Source organism: Thalassophryne amazonica, chromosome 6 (genome assembly GCF_902500255.1).
Source record: "Thalassophryne amazonica chromosome 6, fThaAma1.1, whole genome shotgun sequence".
NCBI lineage: Eukaryota > Metazoa > Chordata > Actinopteri > Batrachoidiformes > Batrachoididae > Thalassophryne > Thalassophryne amazonica.
Window position 1 is genome coordinate 112,182,803 of NC_047108.1, and position 18,706 is coordinate 112,201,508.

General features: G+C 40.2%; 1 protein-coding gene across 1 annotated transcript in view; it reads right to left on the reverse strand.

The window, feature by feature from the left end:
* Positions 1–18,706, reverse strand: part of ubr4 (ubiquitin protein ligase E3 component n-recognin 4) — a 181,892-nt gene that overhangs the window by 121,485 nt on the left and 41,701 nt on the right. Inside the window, 2 exon segments of the mRNA XM_034173148.1 lie at positions 34–190; positions 11,439–11,626. Of these exon segments, the coding sequence (XP_034029039.1) occupies positions 34–190; positions 11,439–11,626 (345 nt within the window).

The following is an 18,706-nucleotide window of genomic DNA, read 5'->3' on the forward strand; positions in this document are numbered from 1 at the left end:
GATTTATATAAATGTATTGATTTGTAGCTGTACCTTTAACATCTTTGTCCACGTCTTTAATGATGCTGGCTAGTGTTGCCATGTGCTGCTCTGTCAGAGACACGCTCAGGTAGTTGCGGATGAAGTTGTTCCTTGACTTCAGCATGGAGGTGGTGATGAAGTTCAGGATACTGGAGGCCAAACTGAGGAACTACAGAAATAACCGTGTCAGGCTTTTCACACATAATTTATAGCAGGAAAATCTTATTAGGGTTTAGTCCTAATACAGGGCTTGACATAAACCAATTTGCCCCACTGGCCCACAGGGCCAGTAGAATTTAGAAGTTAGTGGCCCACAGTGTAGGAGCACTGGCCCATGGTTTTGCGCACAAGAGTTCATGATATTCCACCTTGAAATCCTGCAAATCAAACTGCCCATATAAACCAATCCAGAAAAAACATAAAATATTCTATGGACCATGAAGTTAAAAAAAATATATAATTTATCAGAGGGCATTCTCAAGTGTAAAAAAATAAAGTGACTCCCATAAAATTTAGAGGGCATTTTTTAAGCAACCCTCAGAGTTGGCTAACTCAGTCAGAAATGTAAAATACAGATGTAGGTCCATATCAAAACTAAAAAGTATGCTTTGTCTGGACTGGAGTTATAGATCTAAAAAAAAATATATATATATATATATGCTTGGCTCCTTTGCTAATGTTGTCACTGTGGGGTTTCCACAAAGGCAAGCTGGTTAGACTTTTAAACTAGCTTCAAAACAGCCAGGGTCTACCAGGACCAAGCATATACTTCACTTACTTGTCAGCATACAACGGATAGGCCCTGCAGATTTGGCAAAAAACCTCATTCTTCTCTTGGTCATGACCAAGCCACGGCCATTTCTGTGGCCAGGTTGGGACAAAACCTCTCTTCCTTTTCTTTCTTTCATATAGCCTGTTTTTAGTTTAGTTTATTACAAAATTCAAAGAATATATTAAAACATTCCATACAGTTTCATACAGATTAATAAAAACATTTTGTAATTGGGACACCCTTAAAGCAGTCCATAGCTTATGAGCGGGGCCCAATATTTAAATACAGCAAATGTACAATAATTACAAATCTAAACCTACTTTTACCTATCATAACTAACCTACTCTATTTCAATATCTACAACAGACTAAGACAATGTTTAATTAATGTGTAATTAATAATGTGTAATTTCTTAAATGACAAATATTAAAAGTATTATGACACAGTGTAATAAATTCAGACATAAGCCTATGGGTTTTTCAATAGACAAAGAAGTCGTCAGGTGGTCAAGTTTTAATTATATTTTGCAAGTAACTCTAGTTTAAGTTTCTTTTTGAAAATATGCAAAGACAGGGACTTTTGAGTATTCTCACTCAGGTCATTCCAAATTTGTGGACCATTACATGCCACACTAAAACTAGTACTTTTTAACTTCGTACTTTTACCCTTTAGGTGTAATTTTCCTCTGGTGTTATAATGATGGGAGGAAGTTGAAATGGGAATTAGCTGACAGAGTCTATCATTAAGTCTATGCACCACAGTGTACATGGTACAGGCATTATGAAATAAGTTGCACTCTGTGAGCTTCAGAAGTCGATATTTATAAAAGAGAGAATCAGTTTGAGAGTTATATTTGGCCCAAGAAATGGCTCTTATAACTTTCTTTTGTAAAGTTTGTAGTTTTAAAAGGTAACTCGGGTAAGTATTACACCAAATAATATTGCAATAATTTCGATGAGGTTCGACTCTGTATAGAGTCAGAAGAGCCTCAAAGGGGAGGAAATACCTCACCTTAAAGAATAGTCTGACATATTTAGATAGTGTCTTAATCAAGTAATTTAAATGTTTACTGAAATTTAAAAATTCATCAATTTGGATTCCAAGAAATATGATTGATTCAACTCGTTCAATCACATTATTATTTATATTCATTTGTACATTTTCAAAACATTTACGATTTCTGCAAGAACGAAATATAATACATTTTGTTTTGTTCGTATTTAATGACAATTTATTACAATTGAACGAATTATCAACTCTTGCCAATTCATAATTTAGTTGGTTTTGAAGGTATTGCGGGTTTTTGTGAGATAAAAATAAGATAGTGTCATCTGCAAATAATACTTTATGAAGAATGTTAGAAGAATTTGGGAAATCATTTACATAAATAATAAAGAGAAGTGGACCCAAAATTGAGCCTTGGGGTATCCCACATTGTATAGGTTTTCATTTTGATAGATTATCATTTATGTTCACATACTGCTCTCTTCCATTTAAATAACTTCTGAACCAATTAAGTGCTAAACCCAACACCACAATGTTCCAATTTACCAAGTAGAATATTAAAATCAATTGTATCAAATGCTTTTGATAAATCGAGGAAGACACCAATTCCACAGTCACCTTTATCAATAGCGTCATTTATTTTTCAATGAGATCCAGGATTGCCATACAAGTAGTACTTTCCTTCTTAAAACCATATTGTGATGGAGTGAGTACATTATATTTATTTAAGTAGTCACTGAGTCTTATCAATCAATCAATCAATCAACATTTATTTATAAAGCGCTTTACAGCACCGACTGGTGTCGAAAGTGCTTAACATTAAAAACACAAATTTACAAAAATAAAACACATAAAATAAAATTTTAAAACAACACATAAAAAAGAACATAAATATAACAGAACATGTCACCTCCCCACTAAGTGTTAAAAGCCAGTTTAAATAAATAAGTCTTTAACTTAGATTTAAAAAGTGCTAGGTCAGGAATAGTACGTAACTCAAGAGGTAGCTCATTCCAGTCTCGGGCCAGCTACCGCGAAAGCATGATCACCCCAGCGTTTATATCTTGACCTTGGAACATCTAAGTAAAGCTGGCCAGACGCCCTTAATGTACTACTGTAGGTCAATCAATCAATCAACTTTTTTCTTATATAGCGCCAAATCACAACAAACAGTTGCCCCAAGGCGCTCCATATTGCAAGGCAAGGCCATACAATAATTATGAAAAACCCCAACGGTCAAAACGACCCCCTATGAGCAAGCACTTGGCCACAGTGGGAAGGAAAAACTCCCTTTTAACAGGAAGAAACCTCCAGCAGAACCAGGCTCAGGGAGGGGCAGTCTTCTGCTGAGACTGGTTGGGGCTGAGGGAGAGAACCAGGAAAAAGACATGCCGTGAAGGGGGGCAGAGATCGATCACTAATGATTAAATGCAGAGTGATGCATACGGAGCAAAAAGAGAAAGAAACAGTGCATCATGGGAACCCCCCCACAATCTACGTCTAAAGCAGCATAACCAAGGGATGGTCCAGGGTCACCCGATCCAGCCCTAACTATAAGCCTTAGCGAAAAGGAAAGTTTTAAGCCTAATCTTAAAAGTAGAGAGGGTATCTGTCTCCCTGATCTGAATTGGGAGCTGGTTCCACAGGGGAGGAGCCTGAAAGCTGAAGGCTCTGCCTCCCATTCTACTCTTACAAACCCTAGGAACTACAAGTAAGCCCGCAGTCTGAGAGCGAAGCGCTCTAATGGGGTAATATGGTACTACGAGGTCCCTAAGATAAGATGGGACCTGATTATTCAAAACCTTATAAGTAAGAAGAAGAATTTTAAATTCTATTCTAGAATTAACAGGAAGCCAATGAAGAGAGGCCAACACGGGTGAGATATGCTCTCTCCTGCTAGTCCCCGTCAGTACTCTAGCTGCAGCATTCTGAACCAACTGAAGGCTTTTTAGGGAACTTTTAGGACAACCTGATAATAATGAATTACAATAGTCCAGCCTAGAGGAAATAAATGCATGAATTAGTTTTTCAGCATCACTCTGAGACAAGACCTTTCTGATTTTAGAGATATTGCGTAAATGCAAAAAGGCAGTCCTACATATTTGTTTAATATGCGCTTTGAATGACATATCCTGATCAAAAATGACTCCAAGATTTCTCACAGTATTACTAGAGATCAGGGAAATGCCATCCAGAGTAACGTAGGTGCGCAAAGTTAAAATTTCAGACAAGTAGGGAGGTGCAAGGCCACAAATAGCTTTAAAAACAAACATTAAAATTTTAAAATCAATTCTAAAATGAACTGGAAGCCAGTGGAGTGAGTACAGGACGGGCGTAATATGCTCACGTCTAAAAGTGTTTGTCAAAAGACGAGCAGCAGCATTCTGCACCAACTGGAGACGTGCAAGAGACGACTGATTAATGCCCGAATAAAGTGCATTACAATAATCAAGACTGGAGCTGATGAAAGCATGAATGGCCGTCTCAAGATCATGTCTACTGACAAAGTGCTTTATTTTAGCCAAAAGGCGAAGTTGGAAAAAACTAGCTTTGACAACAGAATTTATCTGTTGATCGAACCTCAAACAGCTAACAAATATCACTCCTAAATTCTTGACAGCTGGTTTTACATAGTTAGCCAAAGCACCAAAATTTGGTGTTACCACATTTGGTATGCCAGAGCGCTCAAACACCATGATCTCAGTTTTACCATCATTCAGGTAAAGGATGTTTTGGGACAGCCACTGCTTTACATCAAAATACAATTAAATAATGATGACAAAGCATCACTCCCATTAGTCCTCACAGGCAGATAGATTTGCAGATCATCTGCATAACAATGAAAGGACAGGTTGTGCTGGGTTATAATTGACCCCAATGGCAGAATGTACAAAGAAAATAGAATCGGCCCAAGGACAGATCCCTGCGGCACTCCACAGCACAGAGGAGCAGTTGATGAGGAAAGGTCCCCAATCATGACAGAAAAGCTCCTTTCAGCCAAATATGATCTAAACCACTTAAGTGCAGTACCATGAATGCCAATAAAATGTTCCAACCGGGAAACAAGTACTGTGTGATCCACAGTATCAAAGGCTGCTGTGAGGTCCAACAGAACCAGCACAGCAGGATTCCCTGCATCCACCGACAGAGTAATATCATTATGAACTTTTAAAAGTGCTGACTCAGTGCTGTGTCACGATCTAAACCCAGACTGGAATTTTTCAAGGATGAGATTGTCTTCTAAAAATGATTGTAACTGAAAAAGACAACCTTTTCTAAAACCTTAGATAGAAATGGCAGATGAGACACAGGTCTAAAATTGGATAAAACTGATGGGTCCAGGTGAGGTTTTTTAAGAAGAGGTCGAACCACAGCATGTTTAAAAGCAGCTGGAACAGACCCTGATCTAAGACGAGCATTGATAAAAGTTAGGAGACCCGCCCCAACAGTATTAAAAACCTCCTTCAGCACCTTAGCTGGAACAACATCAAAAGGACAACTTGTAGATTTTATGTGTTTTACAACATCAGCGAAAGATGCAAAAGAAATGGGCTCAAACTGTTCGAGCACAGCAGAATGTGCACGAGGAGCAAACAACTCAACATTACAGCTCTGATCAGCGTTCTGTCTGACTGATGAAACCTTATCAATAACAAACTGAAGAAACTCCTCACAGGTTGTGGTTGTAGCGTCCATCAAAACAGAGGTGTGTGGATTTACAACTGAGTTTATAGTCTGAAATAACACACTGGGACGATGACAACTGCTCGAAATAATATGAGACAGATATTGTGCTTTTGCCTCCTTCACAGACTTCTGATAGTCACTTAGACTGTCCCTCAGAAAACCCAGAGACACCTGTAGTTTGTCCTTTTTCCATTTTCTCTCCGCCCGTCTGCAGCGTTGCCTTTTATGCACAATTTTTCCAAAATTTTTGAAATTGTTGGCAGAATTGAAATGGGGCAGTAATTTTGAAGATCATTTTTGTCACCAGATTTGAAAATTGGTAAAACCCCTGGCAAAATTATGGAATCACCGGCCTCAGAGGATGTTCATTCAGTTGTTTAATTTTGTAGAAAAAAAAAGCAGATCACAGACATGACACAAAACTAAAGTCATTTCAAATGGCAACTTTCTGGCTTTAAGAAACACTATAAGAAATCAAGAAAAAAAGATTGTGGCAGTCAGTAACGGTTACTTTTTTAGACCAAGCAGAGGAAAAAAATATGGAATCACTCAATTCTGAGTTTTGGGGATGAAAATTTACAGGGTGATTCCATTTTTTCCTCAGAATTGAGTGATTCCATATTTTTTCCTCTACTTGGTCTAAAAAAGTAACCGTTACTGACTGCCACAATCTTTTTTTCTTGATTTCTTATAGTGTTTCTTAGAGCCAGAAAGTTGCCATTTGAAATTACTTTAGTTTTGTATCATGTCTGTGATATGCTTTTTTTCTACAAAATTAAACAACTGAATGAACATCTCCAAGGCCGGTGAATCCATAATTTTTGCCAGGGGTTGTATAATTTTAGCTATTTTTGTCATTTTTGGTACCACGCCATTCAGGATTGATAAATTAATGCAGTATACTAATGGATCTACAATGTAATTGACTATGAATTTTAAAATTTTACTGCATATATTGTCTTCTCCTGCAGTTTGGGAGCTTTTCATGCTCATAATAATTTTGGCAACTTCAGATTTGTCAGTTGGTGAAAGGAAAAAAGAGTTGGGATAGTTCCCATTTAAATACTGCTGGTAGATAGTTCCCCCTTGTGGGCTAATTTTTTTAGACGAAGACTCACCTACAGTACTAAAGTAATCATTAAAACAATTATCAAGGTGACAATCACTGGAAACATTGACTGGATTTTGGAAGATTGTGGTGTCAGGGAGGATGTTTGTTTTATGACCACGGCTGAGGACTTCGTTGAGCACTTTCCAGCTTTGCTTCTGATCTCCACGAGAAGCCTTGATAAGCTCAGTGTAGTGGTTATGTTTACTCTTTCAAATTAATTCAGTCAGTTTATTTTTATACTTTGTGCATATGTTTTTGTTTTCTGCAGTTGGATCTTTTAAGTATTTCTTATACAAAATATTTTTCTTCAGTCATTATTCCTTTTGTAAGCCAGATTTTTTTTTCATTTGAATGTCGTTTTATTATTTTATCAAGTATGCACAAGTTAATACTGTTGGATAATTCCTGAATTAAAATATTATACGCAGCATCAGGACAATTACACTGATACACCGTGTCCCATGATTTACCTTTTAGGTGCTCTGACAGTTTACATAAGTTTTTGTTAGTTAATACCTTTGCTTTTATTTTGATAAGAGGTTTGTTTTTACTAATTTTATCTATCTATAAGAAGAATGATTGGAAAATGATCAGTAATATCAGAGAGGATTACTCCTGAAATAAAATTAGTGTTATGAATATTAGTGATGATGTTGTCAATAACAGACTTACTGGAGTCTTTTTCTCTAGTATAAATATTTATTGTGGGGTAAAAAGAGGCAGAATATAATGTGTTTAAGAAATCATTTTTCTCTGAGCTGTCTTTAGCTAAATTTATACTGTAATCTCCAAGAATAAAACAGTTTTTATTAGAATCATTAATACAATTCAATAATTCATCTAAATTTTCCATAAATTTGTTTAAGTCAGAGTCTGGGTAGATCACTCTTACAATTATGTTTTTGCAATTTTTGATGTTAAGTTCAAGAAAAAGGGAATCTGAGTGACCATCATTAATAAATAGATCATCACGAGTACTCACTGAGAAGATTTACATATAAACACACACCACCAGTTCTGCCAACTCTGTTTTTGTTAAAAAGAGCATATCCATCAAGGTTGAGGATGTCTGTACATGTTTTATGATTGAGCCATGTTTCACTACATGCTATGATATCAGGCTTATGGTCAAGGCTGGCCAACAAGGACTGCAGGTCATCATGGTGCCTGCTTAGGCTTCTCGTGTTTAGATGTAGTAATGAGGAAGCATGATTTTGGTTAATGGTTATATCTTTTAGTTAATCAGGTGCAAATCTTTTACAGTTTATTTTTTCGAAACAAAGCTGGTCAAGTACTTCACAATCAATTTTATTTGTTATTATGTCATCGAAACCCATAGGCTAAAAAATAATACATAATACAAGAAAATGATGTGTACATTTGGAAAATAATACTGTCTATTTGTGCCATTATTTATCAAAGCTAGGTCTAGTCTATTCTAATCTAAGCTAAAAATCAACGACTATTTCACTTAAGTAGAGAGTGTACAAGAGAGAAAGAGGGGGCGCACACACACACACACACACACACACACACACACACACACGAGCAGACAGTTACAATCAGAACAATTAATGTGAAAACAGTCAGATAAAGACCACAACAAATGCGGGATCAAGGATCAACTTCTATGCAGTTAATTCATGAATACATTCAATGGATCAATTACTCACGAGTTCGTCTCTGTCGCTCTCCCTTAACTCATCATCACTAAGCTTCCTCTTCTGGCTAATTACTTTAGCAAAACTCTTGCCTGATTGTTGTCCAGGTTTGGGTGGATGTAGTTTAAACATATTTCAATTCAAATTTCAAAGCGTTCTGTTAGATTTGCATTTGTTCATCTTCATTTCTTGCAGCTTCCCGCGCATTTAAAGATGCTAATGAACATTGCCGAAGATCAGTGACGGAAACGGCCAAACACATGCTCCACGCATCGACAACATACATTTCAATATGCGCAAGATTCTGCGGGAGCATGGAACGTGGTTAGGGATGAGTATTGATAAGACTATCAATATCGATACCATTATCGATCCGATTCTTATAGATTCCCTTATCAATACCGCTTGTGAATTTTCTGTGTACTAAAAGTAGGCTTTAAAGGTTGTCTATGTCAACAACATTTTATTGAGTCTTAAAGTAAATATATATGAATTTGGTCACTGGATCCTTAAACTCTGAACCTAAATAAACTCTACATGGTGGCTCCCTGATCTCTGAATATAAATAGAAATAAACAAAATCTGTAGTTTTTGTCAAAAGCATTTCCTTTCAGCTGGCTGTGCTTCACATCAGCATCAGTTTAATTCATAAAGAATGCAGGATGTCTCATTTTGGGAAGAAAAAACATTTTAGTAGATTGTAGTTTATTTTCTGTATTACAGCGTTTGGAAAGAGGTGTCATTTTATTTAAAGCGGCAATTCCTTTTGAAGTTATTAATTCCGACCGGACTCTGTCCCGTCAGAGAGCCGCGCAGCGTTTGGAGCCGTCCCAACGGAATGGGGGACGATTCTTGTTTCTTGACTACAAGACAAGAGTCCCAGTTAGTGACTTTAATCTGCCCAAAAGTGACTCACAGTCATGAATGACATATTTTAATGGCTTTGAGAGGAGTTAAGAAGTGGACTTGCCACTTCTGAAGAGTTATTATTACTACTATTGCTGCTGTTGTTGCTATTATTAATATATAAATTTAAAAAATATTACAATTTTTAATACATTTGACTCTTTTACGACAACAAGGGCTGAGCCATTAATTATTATACAGAAAACAAATGCACACAAACGTGTTGAAATGCCAACAGCTCATACTAACTTTAACATTGAAAACACCACAGGCATGCTAACACGTTAGCATCGGTCCCCTTTTTAAGTTATAAAATACATCTATCAACTGTTTCAAAAGACATAACAGGTCGGTTTAACATAAAAGGGTATATATTACTCACATGCATATGCTGTTTAGGGTTTTAGCGGGGAAAAATTAAGATAAAGTCAAACGACCCAGCAGATCGAACCACTGCTTCACACTTCAAAGTGCAGTCGCTCTGCAGAAGCGGTTGATTACAGACCCGCTGCAGGGTCTGCAATCAACGTAGAGAAATGATCATTTTCCTGACAAACACCCTCAAAAACAACAGCCACTCCGAAGAACTGATAAGGGAATCGTTAATCAAAAAGACTACTGATACTGGTGGATCGAATCATTTCTTAACGATACCCAACCCGAGATGCAAAATGTGGTCCGTGGTGCGAGACCAAAACGAACAAAGAAGAAGAAGACCAAAACAAACATGGCGGACTCGGTGAAGTGTGAAGAAATTTGACTTTGCCACCACAAAATATGGTAAAATAAATATAATTTTGCGTATTTTTGTAGTGGCCCGAGCGGGCCATCATTCGATAAATTGTACTGGCCCATAGTGGCCCAAAAGTGGGCCAAATCGGCCCTGGGCCAGCGGGCAAATGGCTATGTCGAGCCCTGTAATATACAACAGACATCAAGAACATATGGAAGATATGATCTACATAATTTTATTAATAAATTTGTCATCCATCCATCCATTTTCTTCCGCTTTATCCGGAGTCGGGTCGCAGGGGCAGCAGCTCAAGCAAAGCCGCCCAGACCTCCCAATCCACACACACCTCCCCCAGCTCCTCCAGGGGAACCCAGAGTGGAGGCTGAGGAGTGTGATCCCCCTATAGTTGGAACACACCCTCCAGTCCCCCTTCTTAAGCAGAGGGACCACCACCCCGGTCTGCCAATCCAGAGGCACTGTCCCCGACCGCCACGCGCTGTTGCAGAGGCGTGTCAACCAAGACAGTCCCACAACATCCAGAGACTTAAGGTACTCAGGACGGATTTCATCCAGCCCAGGAGCCTTGCCACCGAGGAGCTTTCTGACCACCTCGGTGACTTCGGCCTGGGTGATGGATGAGTCCGCCTCTGAGTTCCCAGTCTCTGCTTCCTCTTCGGAAGACGTGACGATGGGATTGAGGAGATCCTCAAAATATTCCTTCCACCACCCGACAACATCCCCAGTCAGGGTCAACAGCTCCCCACCCGCACCGTAGACAGTGCCAGTGGAGACCTGCTACCGCCTCCTGAGGCGTCGGATGGTTAGCCAGAATTTCTTTGAGGCCGACCAATAGTCTTCCTCCATGGCCTCCCCAAACTCCTCCCAGACCTGAATTTTGCCTCTGCGACCGCAAGGGCTGCCGGTACCTGTCAGCTGCCTCCGGGGTCCCACTTACCAACAAAGACAAACAGGACTCCTTCAGCTTGACAGCATCCCTTACTTCCGGCGTCCACCACTGGGTTCGGGGATTGCCACCGCAACAGGCACCAGAGACCTTGCGACAACAGCTACAAGCGGCCGCATCGACAATGGAGGTGGAGAACATGGTCCACTCGGACTCCATGTCTCCAACCTCCCCCGGAATCTGGGAGAAGCCCTCACAGAGGTGGGAGTTGAAGACCTCGCTGATACAGGGTTCTGCCAGTCGTTCCCAGCAGGCCCTCACGATACATTTGGGCCTGCCAGGTCTGACCAGCTTCCTCCCCTCCCAGCGGATCCAACTCACCACCAGGTGGTGATCGGTCAACAGCTCAGCCCCTCTCTTCACCCGAATGTCCGGGACACGTGGCAGAAGGTCAGATGATACAACTACAAAGTCGATTATCGACCTTCGGCTCAGGGTGTCCTGGTGCGTGTACTTATGGACACGCTTGTGCTCGAACATGGTGTTCATGATGGACAAACTGTGACTAGCACAGAAACCCAACAACTGAACACCACTAATAAATTTGTCATCCACACAAATATGAGAAACATCCTCACCAGCTCTGGGTCTTTGCGACCAGCTAAAATGTTGCCATTTTCACTTGTATTCTGTTTGCTGGGGCTCTTCAGTCTTGGTGAGGTCTCCAGTGGTGGGGGTGGTGGAGGAGGTGGAGGTGCCACTTTGTCTTTGGTGGGAGAAATTGTCTCTTCAAACCAAAGCCCCAAGATTGGTTCACTGTCGTCATCTGCAGAAAAGCACACATCATTGATATGAATTTCAAAGTCATTAAGAAATGTGCCAAGAACTAATAGGAGGGAAAAAATAAAATAAACTAAGGCTACAAGCTATCCAGCATACAACACTGTGCGGGCAGCATGTCATTAACAACATGTCATTAAGTTCTGGTGAAGATTCGCCGGTTAAAGTAGAATGTTTTTTTAAAGTAATTATTTATCTCACAGGTTCCTGGAAAAATCACCACAGTTAAAAACCATTGTATGTGCTTACAAAAAGACCTAAAGTGTATTTTTGCATTTTTTAAAATCTAAATCAAACAATTCTTTCTTTCTTTCTTCTTTTTTTACTTAAAAAAAAGTGTGTGTGTGTGTGTGTGTGTGTGTGTGTGTGTGTGTGTGTGTGTGTGTGTGTGTGTGTGTTTGGGGGGGGGGGCTACAAGAGATTTTTTTTTTAAATTGCTTCTTAAAAATACACTTAATCTACAACTCTGATCAAACTCACATAATAAACGCCTCCAATCTGTCATACTAGTTTCTTGTATGCATTACATATGAATTACTTGAATTAACCAACTGCTCAAAGAGTATGTAATTGACAAATATGCAGTACTAAAAAGAAAGTCCCATATTAGGAGCCAAATGACATCAGACAGCCCATAACTGAAGCAGAGGTCCATTTAGAGGACCACTCAGTTTCAGATCCAGCAGCAGCCCTCCACACATCCCCACTCCATGTTTCTTTAACCATTTCCCAAGTGGGAATTTAAGCAGCAAAGCAGAGCTACAGGAAATCCAGATAAGAGATTCTCCAGGATCATGCCCTGAAATGTGAGAAAAGCTGGCTAATTTGAGCTGCTGTTTGAGTCATACACACAAACAACAGGAGCATTCTCCCTGTGAAACAAATTCTCAGAGGGAAAACACCTGGATGGTTCTTCAAAAATAACATTATTTCACTCACATAATTTGTATATCCCCAATTCTGCCCAATGTCTCTCACCGCACACAAGTGCAGAATTGTAACAGGTCAAACCTATTAGTGGTAGGTGATCTGGCAAAAAGATCATATGACACTCTTTTGGGGTCAAATCTCAGTCTACAATCTGAATCCTAATTCTAGCCACAGATTGATCTGAACTCATCCAGTCACAGGTTAGTTGTACATATGGTTGACTGGTAAACACCTCACTCACAAATCTTTGCATGTTTTTGCTCCCTTTTTATTCTGAGAGTTCTGGTCATAGTTGCTGATTCGGCCGTCTCTCTCTGAACCATTTTGATGCACCTTTTTACATAATATCTGTTCAGGTGCCACTACTCTTCATGCTATTTTCAGGTTACAAAATAAGTGACACCTCCAACATGCACAACGCATGCCGTGACCATTAAATGTGACAAACAGTCCCATTTTTGCATATGTGTAGGACAAGCAGTTTGACAGCACTGTGATTTATCAACTTCAACTGATTCACTCATATATATATATATATATATATATATATATATATATATATATATATACACATCACACACACACACACACCAGAGGTTCTAGCTAGAACCATTTTTAGTGCCAGGTAAATTACGTGATCGCGGCTCACAGCCAGAGGTGCAGGGCCCCCAGTGGGGTAAAAAGGGCAAAGCCTCCTGAAGCTATAGGATTTTACGCCTCTAAAATGTTATTGGCAAGCCCTATTTTAACCAATTTTGAGTACTTTTTAGATGCACTGAAAGCAAGAATAAGAGAAAAAAAATGACATTTATGTTGAAATATTTGTAATACCAAAGTTCTTTTTAAAATGTTTCTATCAAAGTCTAAGTTAATAAAATAAATAACATTGAAAAGGTCACAAACACATTCATATTTGATAGCATATAGTATTTTAACGACTTTTTTAACAGGTTTGATTGTTCTACCTCTGCAAACCCGCCATCAACCCCTCCCGCAGCAGTTATCACTTCATCACCATCAAAACCCCCAGCAGATCAGCCCTCACCATCATCATCATCACCGTCAGCACCAAAACCCACAGTGGATCAGCCCTCGTCCTCACCCTCACCATCCTCACCACCATCATCATCATCATCGTCACAGTCAGCCGGAACAAGCACCCACTCTCACCATCCTCCCTCCTTCACGGCAGACCAGGTCACGAGAGAGCTAAGGAGACTCCACCCCAGGAAGGCAGCAGGCCCGGATAAAGTGTGTCCCAGAATGCTTAAGGCCTGCGCCAACCACCTGGGGGAGCCCCTCCAGCATGTTTTCAACCTGAGCCTGCGTCTCAGAAAGGCCCCAGTCACATGGAAGACATCCTGTGTCATTCCAGTTCCTAAGAAGGCACACCCGAAGGAGCTGAATGACTACAGGCCAGTCGCTTTGACATCCCACGTGATGAAGACCATGGAGCGACTGCTGCTGAGCGTCCTCAGACCTCAGGTCAGACATGCTGAGGACCCACTGCAGTTTGCATACAGGGAGAAGGTGGGAGTGGAGGACGCCATCCTCTACCTCCTTCACAGGGCCCACTCTCATCTGGACAGGGGTAACAGCGCTGTGAGGGTCATGTTTTTTGACTTCTCCAGTGCCTTCAACACCATCCACCCCTGCTACTGAGAGACAAGCTCATGGAGATGGAGGTGGACACTCATCTGGTCACCTGGATCACTGATTATCTAACTGGAAGACCACAATACGTCAGACTCAGTAACTGCACCTCGGACACAGTGATCAGCAGCACTGGAGCACCACAAGGAACTGTGCTCTCTCCAGTTCTGTTCACTCTGTACACATCAGACTTCAATTACAACTCGGAGTCGTGCCACATGCAGAAGTTTTCAGACGACACTGCTATTGTGGGATGTGTGCGAGAGGGACAGGAAAGAGTACAGGGACCTGATACAGGCCTTTGTGGAGTGGTGCAAATCAAACCACCTGCAGCTGAACATTGCCAAAACAAAGGAGATGGTAGTGGACTTCAGAAGGTCCGGGCTCACTCTGCCACTCTGCAGCCAGTCTCCATTGAGGGGGTCGATGTGGAGGTGGTCCAGACTTACAAATATCTGGGGACACTTATGGATGATAGGTTGGATTGGTCAGCCAATACCGACACCCTCTACAGGAAGGGACAGAGCAGACTGTACATCCTGAGGTTAGGGTCCTTCAGGATCTGCCATAAACTCCTGCGAATGTTCTACCAGTCTGTGGTAGCCAGTGTCCTCTTCTCTGTGGTGGTCTGCTGGGGGAGCAGCATGAAGAGGAGGGACGCAGGGCGACTGGACAGGCTGGTGAGGAAAGCTGGTTTAGTGCTGGGAACAGAGCTGGAGACACTAACATCAGTGGCAGAGAGAAGGACCCTCTGTAAACTGCTGGCCATCATGGACAATGTTGAGCAACCTCTGCACAGCGCTATCATCTGGCAGAGGAGCTCATTCAGCGGCAGATTGCTGTCCCAGTCCTGAAACACGGACAGATTCAGGAAGTCTTTTGTCCCTCAGGCCATCAGACTGTTCAACTCTTCCCATCTCAGTAAGAAATAATCCTGTGACACATCTGTTTGACCTTTTATTGCTTTCTTTTGCACTACCAACACTGCTTACATCTTTGCACAACCTACACTGTTCACATTGTGTGCTGTTTACATCTGTGCTACCTCCTCACTACTGCACTACTACATTTACTCCTCCGTCATATTCTCTGAGACTGGATGCTGCACTTGCACACAAATTTATTTTATTTTTAGTTAGTAGCTTTTACTGATTAGTCCATTTTTCTTTTATTTACTTAACCCTATTTTGTGTGTCTGGTGCAATGTGTGTGTCTTGTCTAATGTGTAAGCTGCTGGATGCCTTGAATTTCCCTCTGGGATCAATAAAGTATCTATCTATCTATCCATCTATCTTTCTCTCCTCCTCTTCTTTCATCCAGTGAAGCAAGCAGAGTTTTTCTGTCATGACAGTTTTTTTTTTCCAGTATGTTTGAGTGGGATTGCATTACTCTGAGAAAAAAAGACAAAAAAAACAAAACAAAAAAACAATATAACCACTAATTGTCTTGTTTGAACAAGAGTTGAACCTGGACTGACTTTACTGTCAGTTTTTCACTTTCATGAAGCTCCTCCCCCCCACCCCCCTCCTCGCTCTCACTGTCAATGAAGTTTTCCTCTGAGCTTTTTGGAAACTGGAGCCTTTAAACTGTAAAATAAACCATAAACTTCTGAATGTATCAGCATATATGGACATTGACACTCTGGATTATTTTAATTAAACACTTTAATGGAGTTTTTTTTTTCCTTTAAGAGATCCTTTCCTTAAAGGATTTGTTCTCAGTGCTGAAAGCAGCTGATTGCTGACCTCTGCTGATTGCGGCTTAGATATAAAGAAAATGAGAAATATATTTCGTATTTCTTTAATTATTTGGTTGAAATCGCAAAATAAAACAGTTATTTTACAGATTACTCAGTTTTAAAAGTAACTAAGATTACTAGTTACTTTATTCATTACTATTACTAAACCGTAAAAATGTCTTTGTAAAGCTCATTGCAGGTGTATTTGAGAGACGACAACTGTTTTTCAACTCGGAGCTGCTGCACCAAACCGTGAATGAAAACGAAAATCAGCAAAGTGGGCAGTTCAACCAAACCCAACCTCCTCCTGCCCATGGGACAGTTTTAATGCCGCCATCAACCCACAACACAAAAATAATAGTAATGCATAGTGACTTGGAGAAGCAACTTTAATATGATTAACGATTTGGAAAGATTAATGCATTAGATTACTCGTGACTGAAAAAAAGCGGTCAGATTAGAGTAATGCTTTACCGCCATCACTAGTCATGAATATTATCTATTGCATTAACTGTTAATCAATTATAATATACATATTTAAAGCAATAACATTATTAAAATATAGCCTCAATATAGAACTATGGCTAAAAGACATACCTATGGTGAGATGACTGAACACAAAAACACAGGAGTTAATTTTGAAGTTGAATATCGCTTTTAGGTGATATTCATGTTTGCATGCAACATACAAAAGTATCTTTTCAAGTGACAGCAAAATGTGGGTAGCATAGTGTGTTTAAGCACAACTTAATTTTATCATATTTAAGGATAATACCACTGTTTTCTCATTGGTTTAAAAAAAAAAACCCAAACAAGTAAATACAAGTGGGACACCTCAGGGTATGAGAGGTTTAAGACACCAACAACATTCCAGATTAGGAGACATTTGGTGAATTCCCCTTCCCCAAATTTATTTATTTAATGTTCTATATGCTTGTTTGTTTGTTTGTTTTTTTTTGGGGGGGGGGGCTATCATACTAATAACAAATCCTAACCTAAAAAAAAACAAAACACATCTCTTTTGCAAGAGGAACTTTTCTCCTTTAATATCGTCTGAAGATGGAAATTACTGAATTACAGTGTAGTTAAAGAAAGTGTTCGGACATGTGATAAAACTTAATAAAAGTATAAAGCATGTGCTGTAAAACTATTAACACCCAAAACCCCACGCAGTTTGACTAAACATCACTCACAAATGCTTTAAATAAACATCCATTCATTAAATCATATGACTGAACCACAATGATTTGGCAGGAACGCTGCTCCTGTACGTTCTGGTTTGTTTACATCTTTCAGACAGTTTTTATATTTACTGCACTGTCTGAAAGCCTTTAAATGTGCTCCACAAAAAAGTAATGTACATGTGGATTAAATAACTGTCCCAAGTGTTTTTTTTTCATACTCTTGCTATTGATGGAGCAAAAGAGGACACATTCTTCTTCTTCTTTGTCTTTCGGCTGTTCCCATTAGGGGTCGCCACAGCAGATCAATCGTTTCCATCTCACCCTGTCCTCTGTATCTTCCTCTGTCACACCAACCACCTGCATGTCCTCTCTCAGCACATCCATGAACCTCCTCTTTGGTCTCCCTCTTCTCCTCCTGCCTGGTGGCTCCATCCTCAGCATCCTTCTCCCTATATACCCTGGGTCCCTCCTCTGCACATGTCCAAACCATCTCAATCCCGCCTCTCTGACTTTGTCTCCAAACCGTCCCACCTGAGCTGTCCCTCTGATATGTTCATTCCTAATCTTGTCCATTCTTGTCACTCCCAAAGAGAATCTCAACATCTTCAGCTCTGCCACCTCCAGCTCTGCCTCCTCTCTTTTTGTTAGTGCCACTGTCTCTAAACCATACAACATAGCTGGTCTCACTACTGTTTTGTAAACTTTCCCCTTCACTCTTGCTGATATTCTTCGGTCACAAATCACTCCTGCCACCTTTCTCCACCCACTCCACCCTGCCTGCACTCTCTTCTTCACCTCTCTACCACACTCTCCATTACTTTGAACAATTGACCCAAATATTTAAATTCATCTACTTTCACCACTTCTACTCGTAACTGCACTATTCCACTGGGCTCCCTCCCATTCACACACATGTATTCAGTCTTGCTTCTGCACTACCCTAACATACTTCTCTGCCACTCCAGACTTCCTCATACAATGCCACAACTCTTCTCTTGGCACCCTATCATAAGCTTTTTCTAAGTCCACAAACACACAATGTAACTCTTTCTGTCCTTCTCTGTACTTTTCCAACAGTATTCTCAGAGCAAACATTGCATCTATAGTGCTCTTTCTCGGCATGAAACCATATTGCTGCTCACAGATCACCTGTTTTCTAAGCCTAGCTTCTACTACTCTTTCCCATAACTTCATGCTGTGGCTGATCAGCTTTATGCCTCTGTAGTTACTGCAGCTCTGCACATCACCCTTGTTCTTGAAAATAGGAACCAGCACACTTCGTCTCCACTCCTCAGGCATCCTCTCACTTTCCAAGATTTTATTAAACAATCTGGTTAGAAACTCTACTGCCATCTCTCCTAGACATTTCCATGCCTCCATTGGAATGTCATCTGGACCAACTGCCTTTTCACTCTTCATCCTCTTCATAGCAGCCCTCACTTCTTCCTTGCTAATCTCTTTTACTTCCTGATTTACTCTCACCACATCATCCAGCCTTTTCTCTCGCTCATTTTCTTTGTTCATCAACTCTTCAAAATATTCCCTCCACCTTCTCAGCACA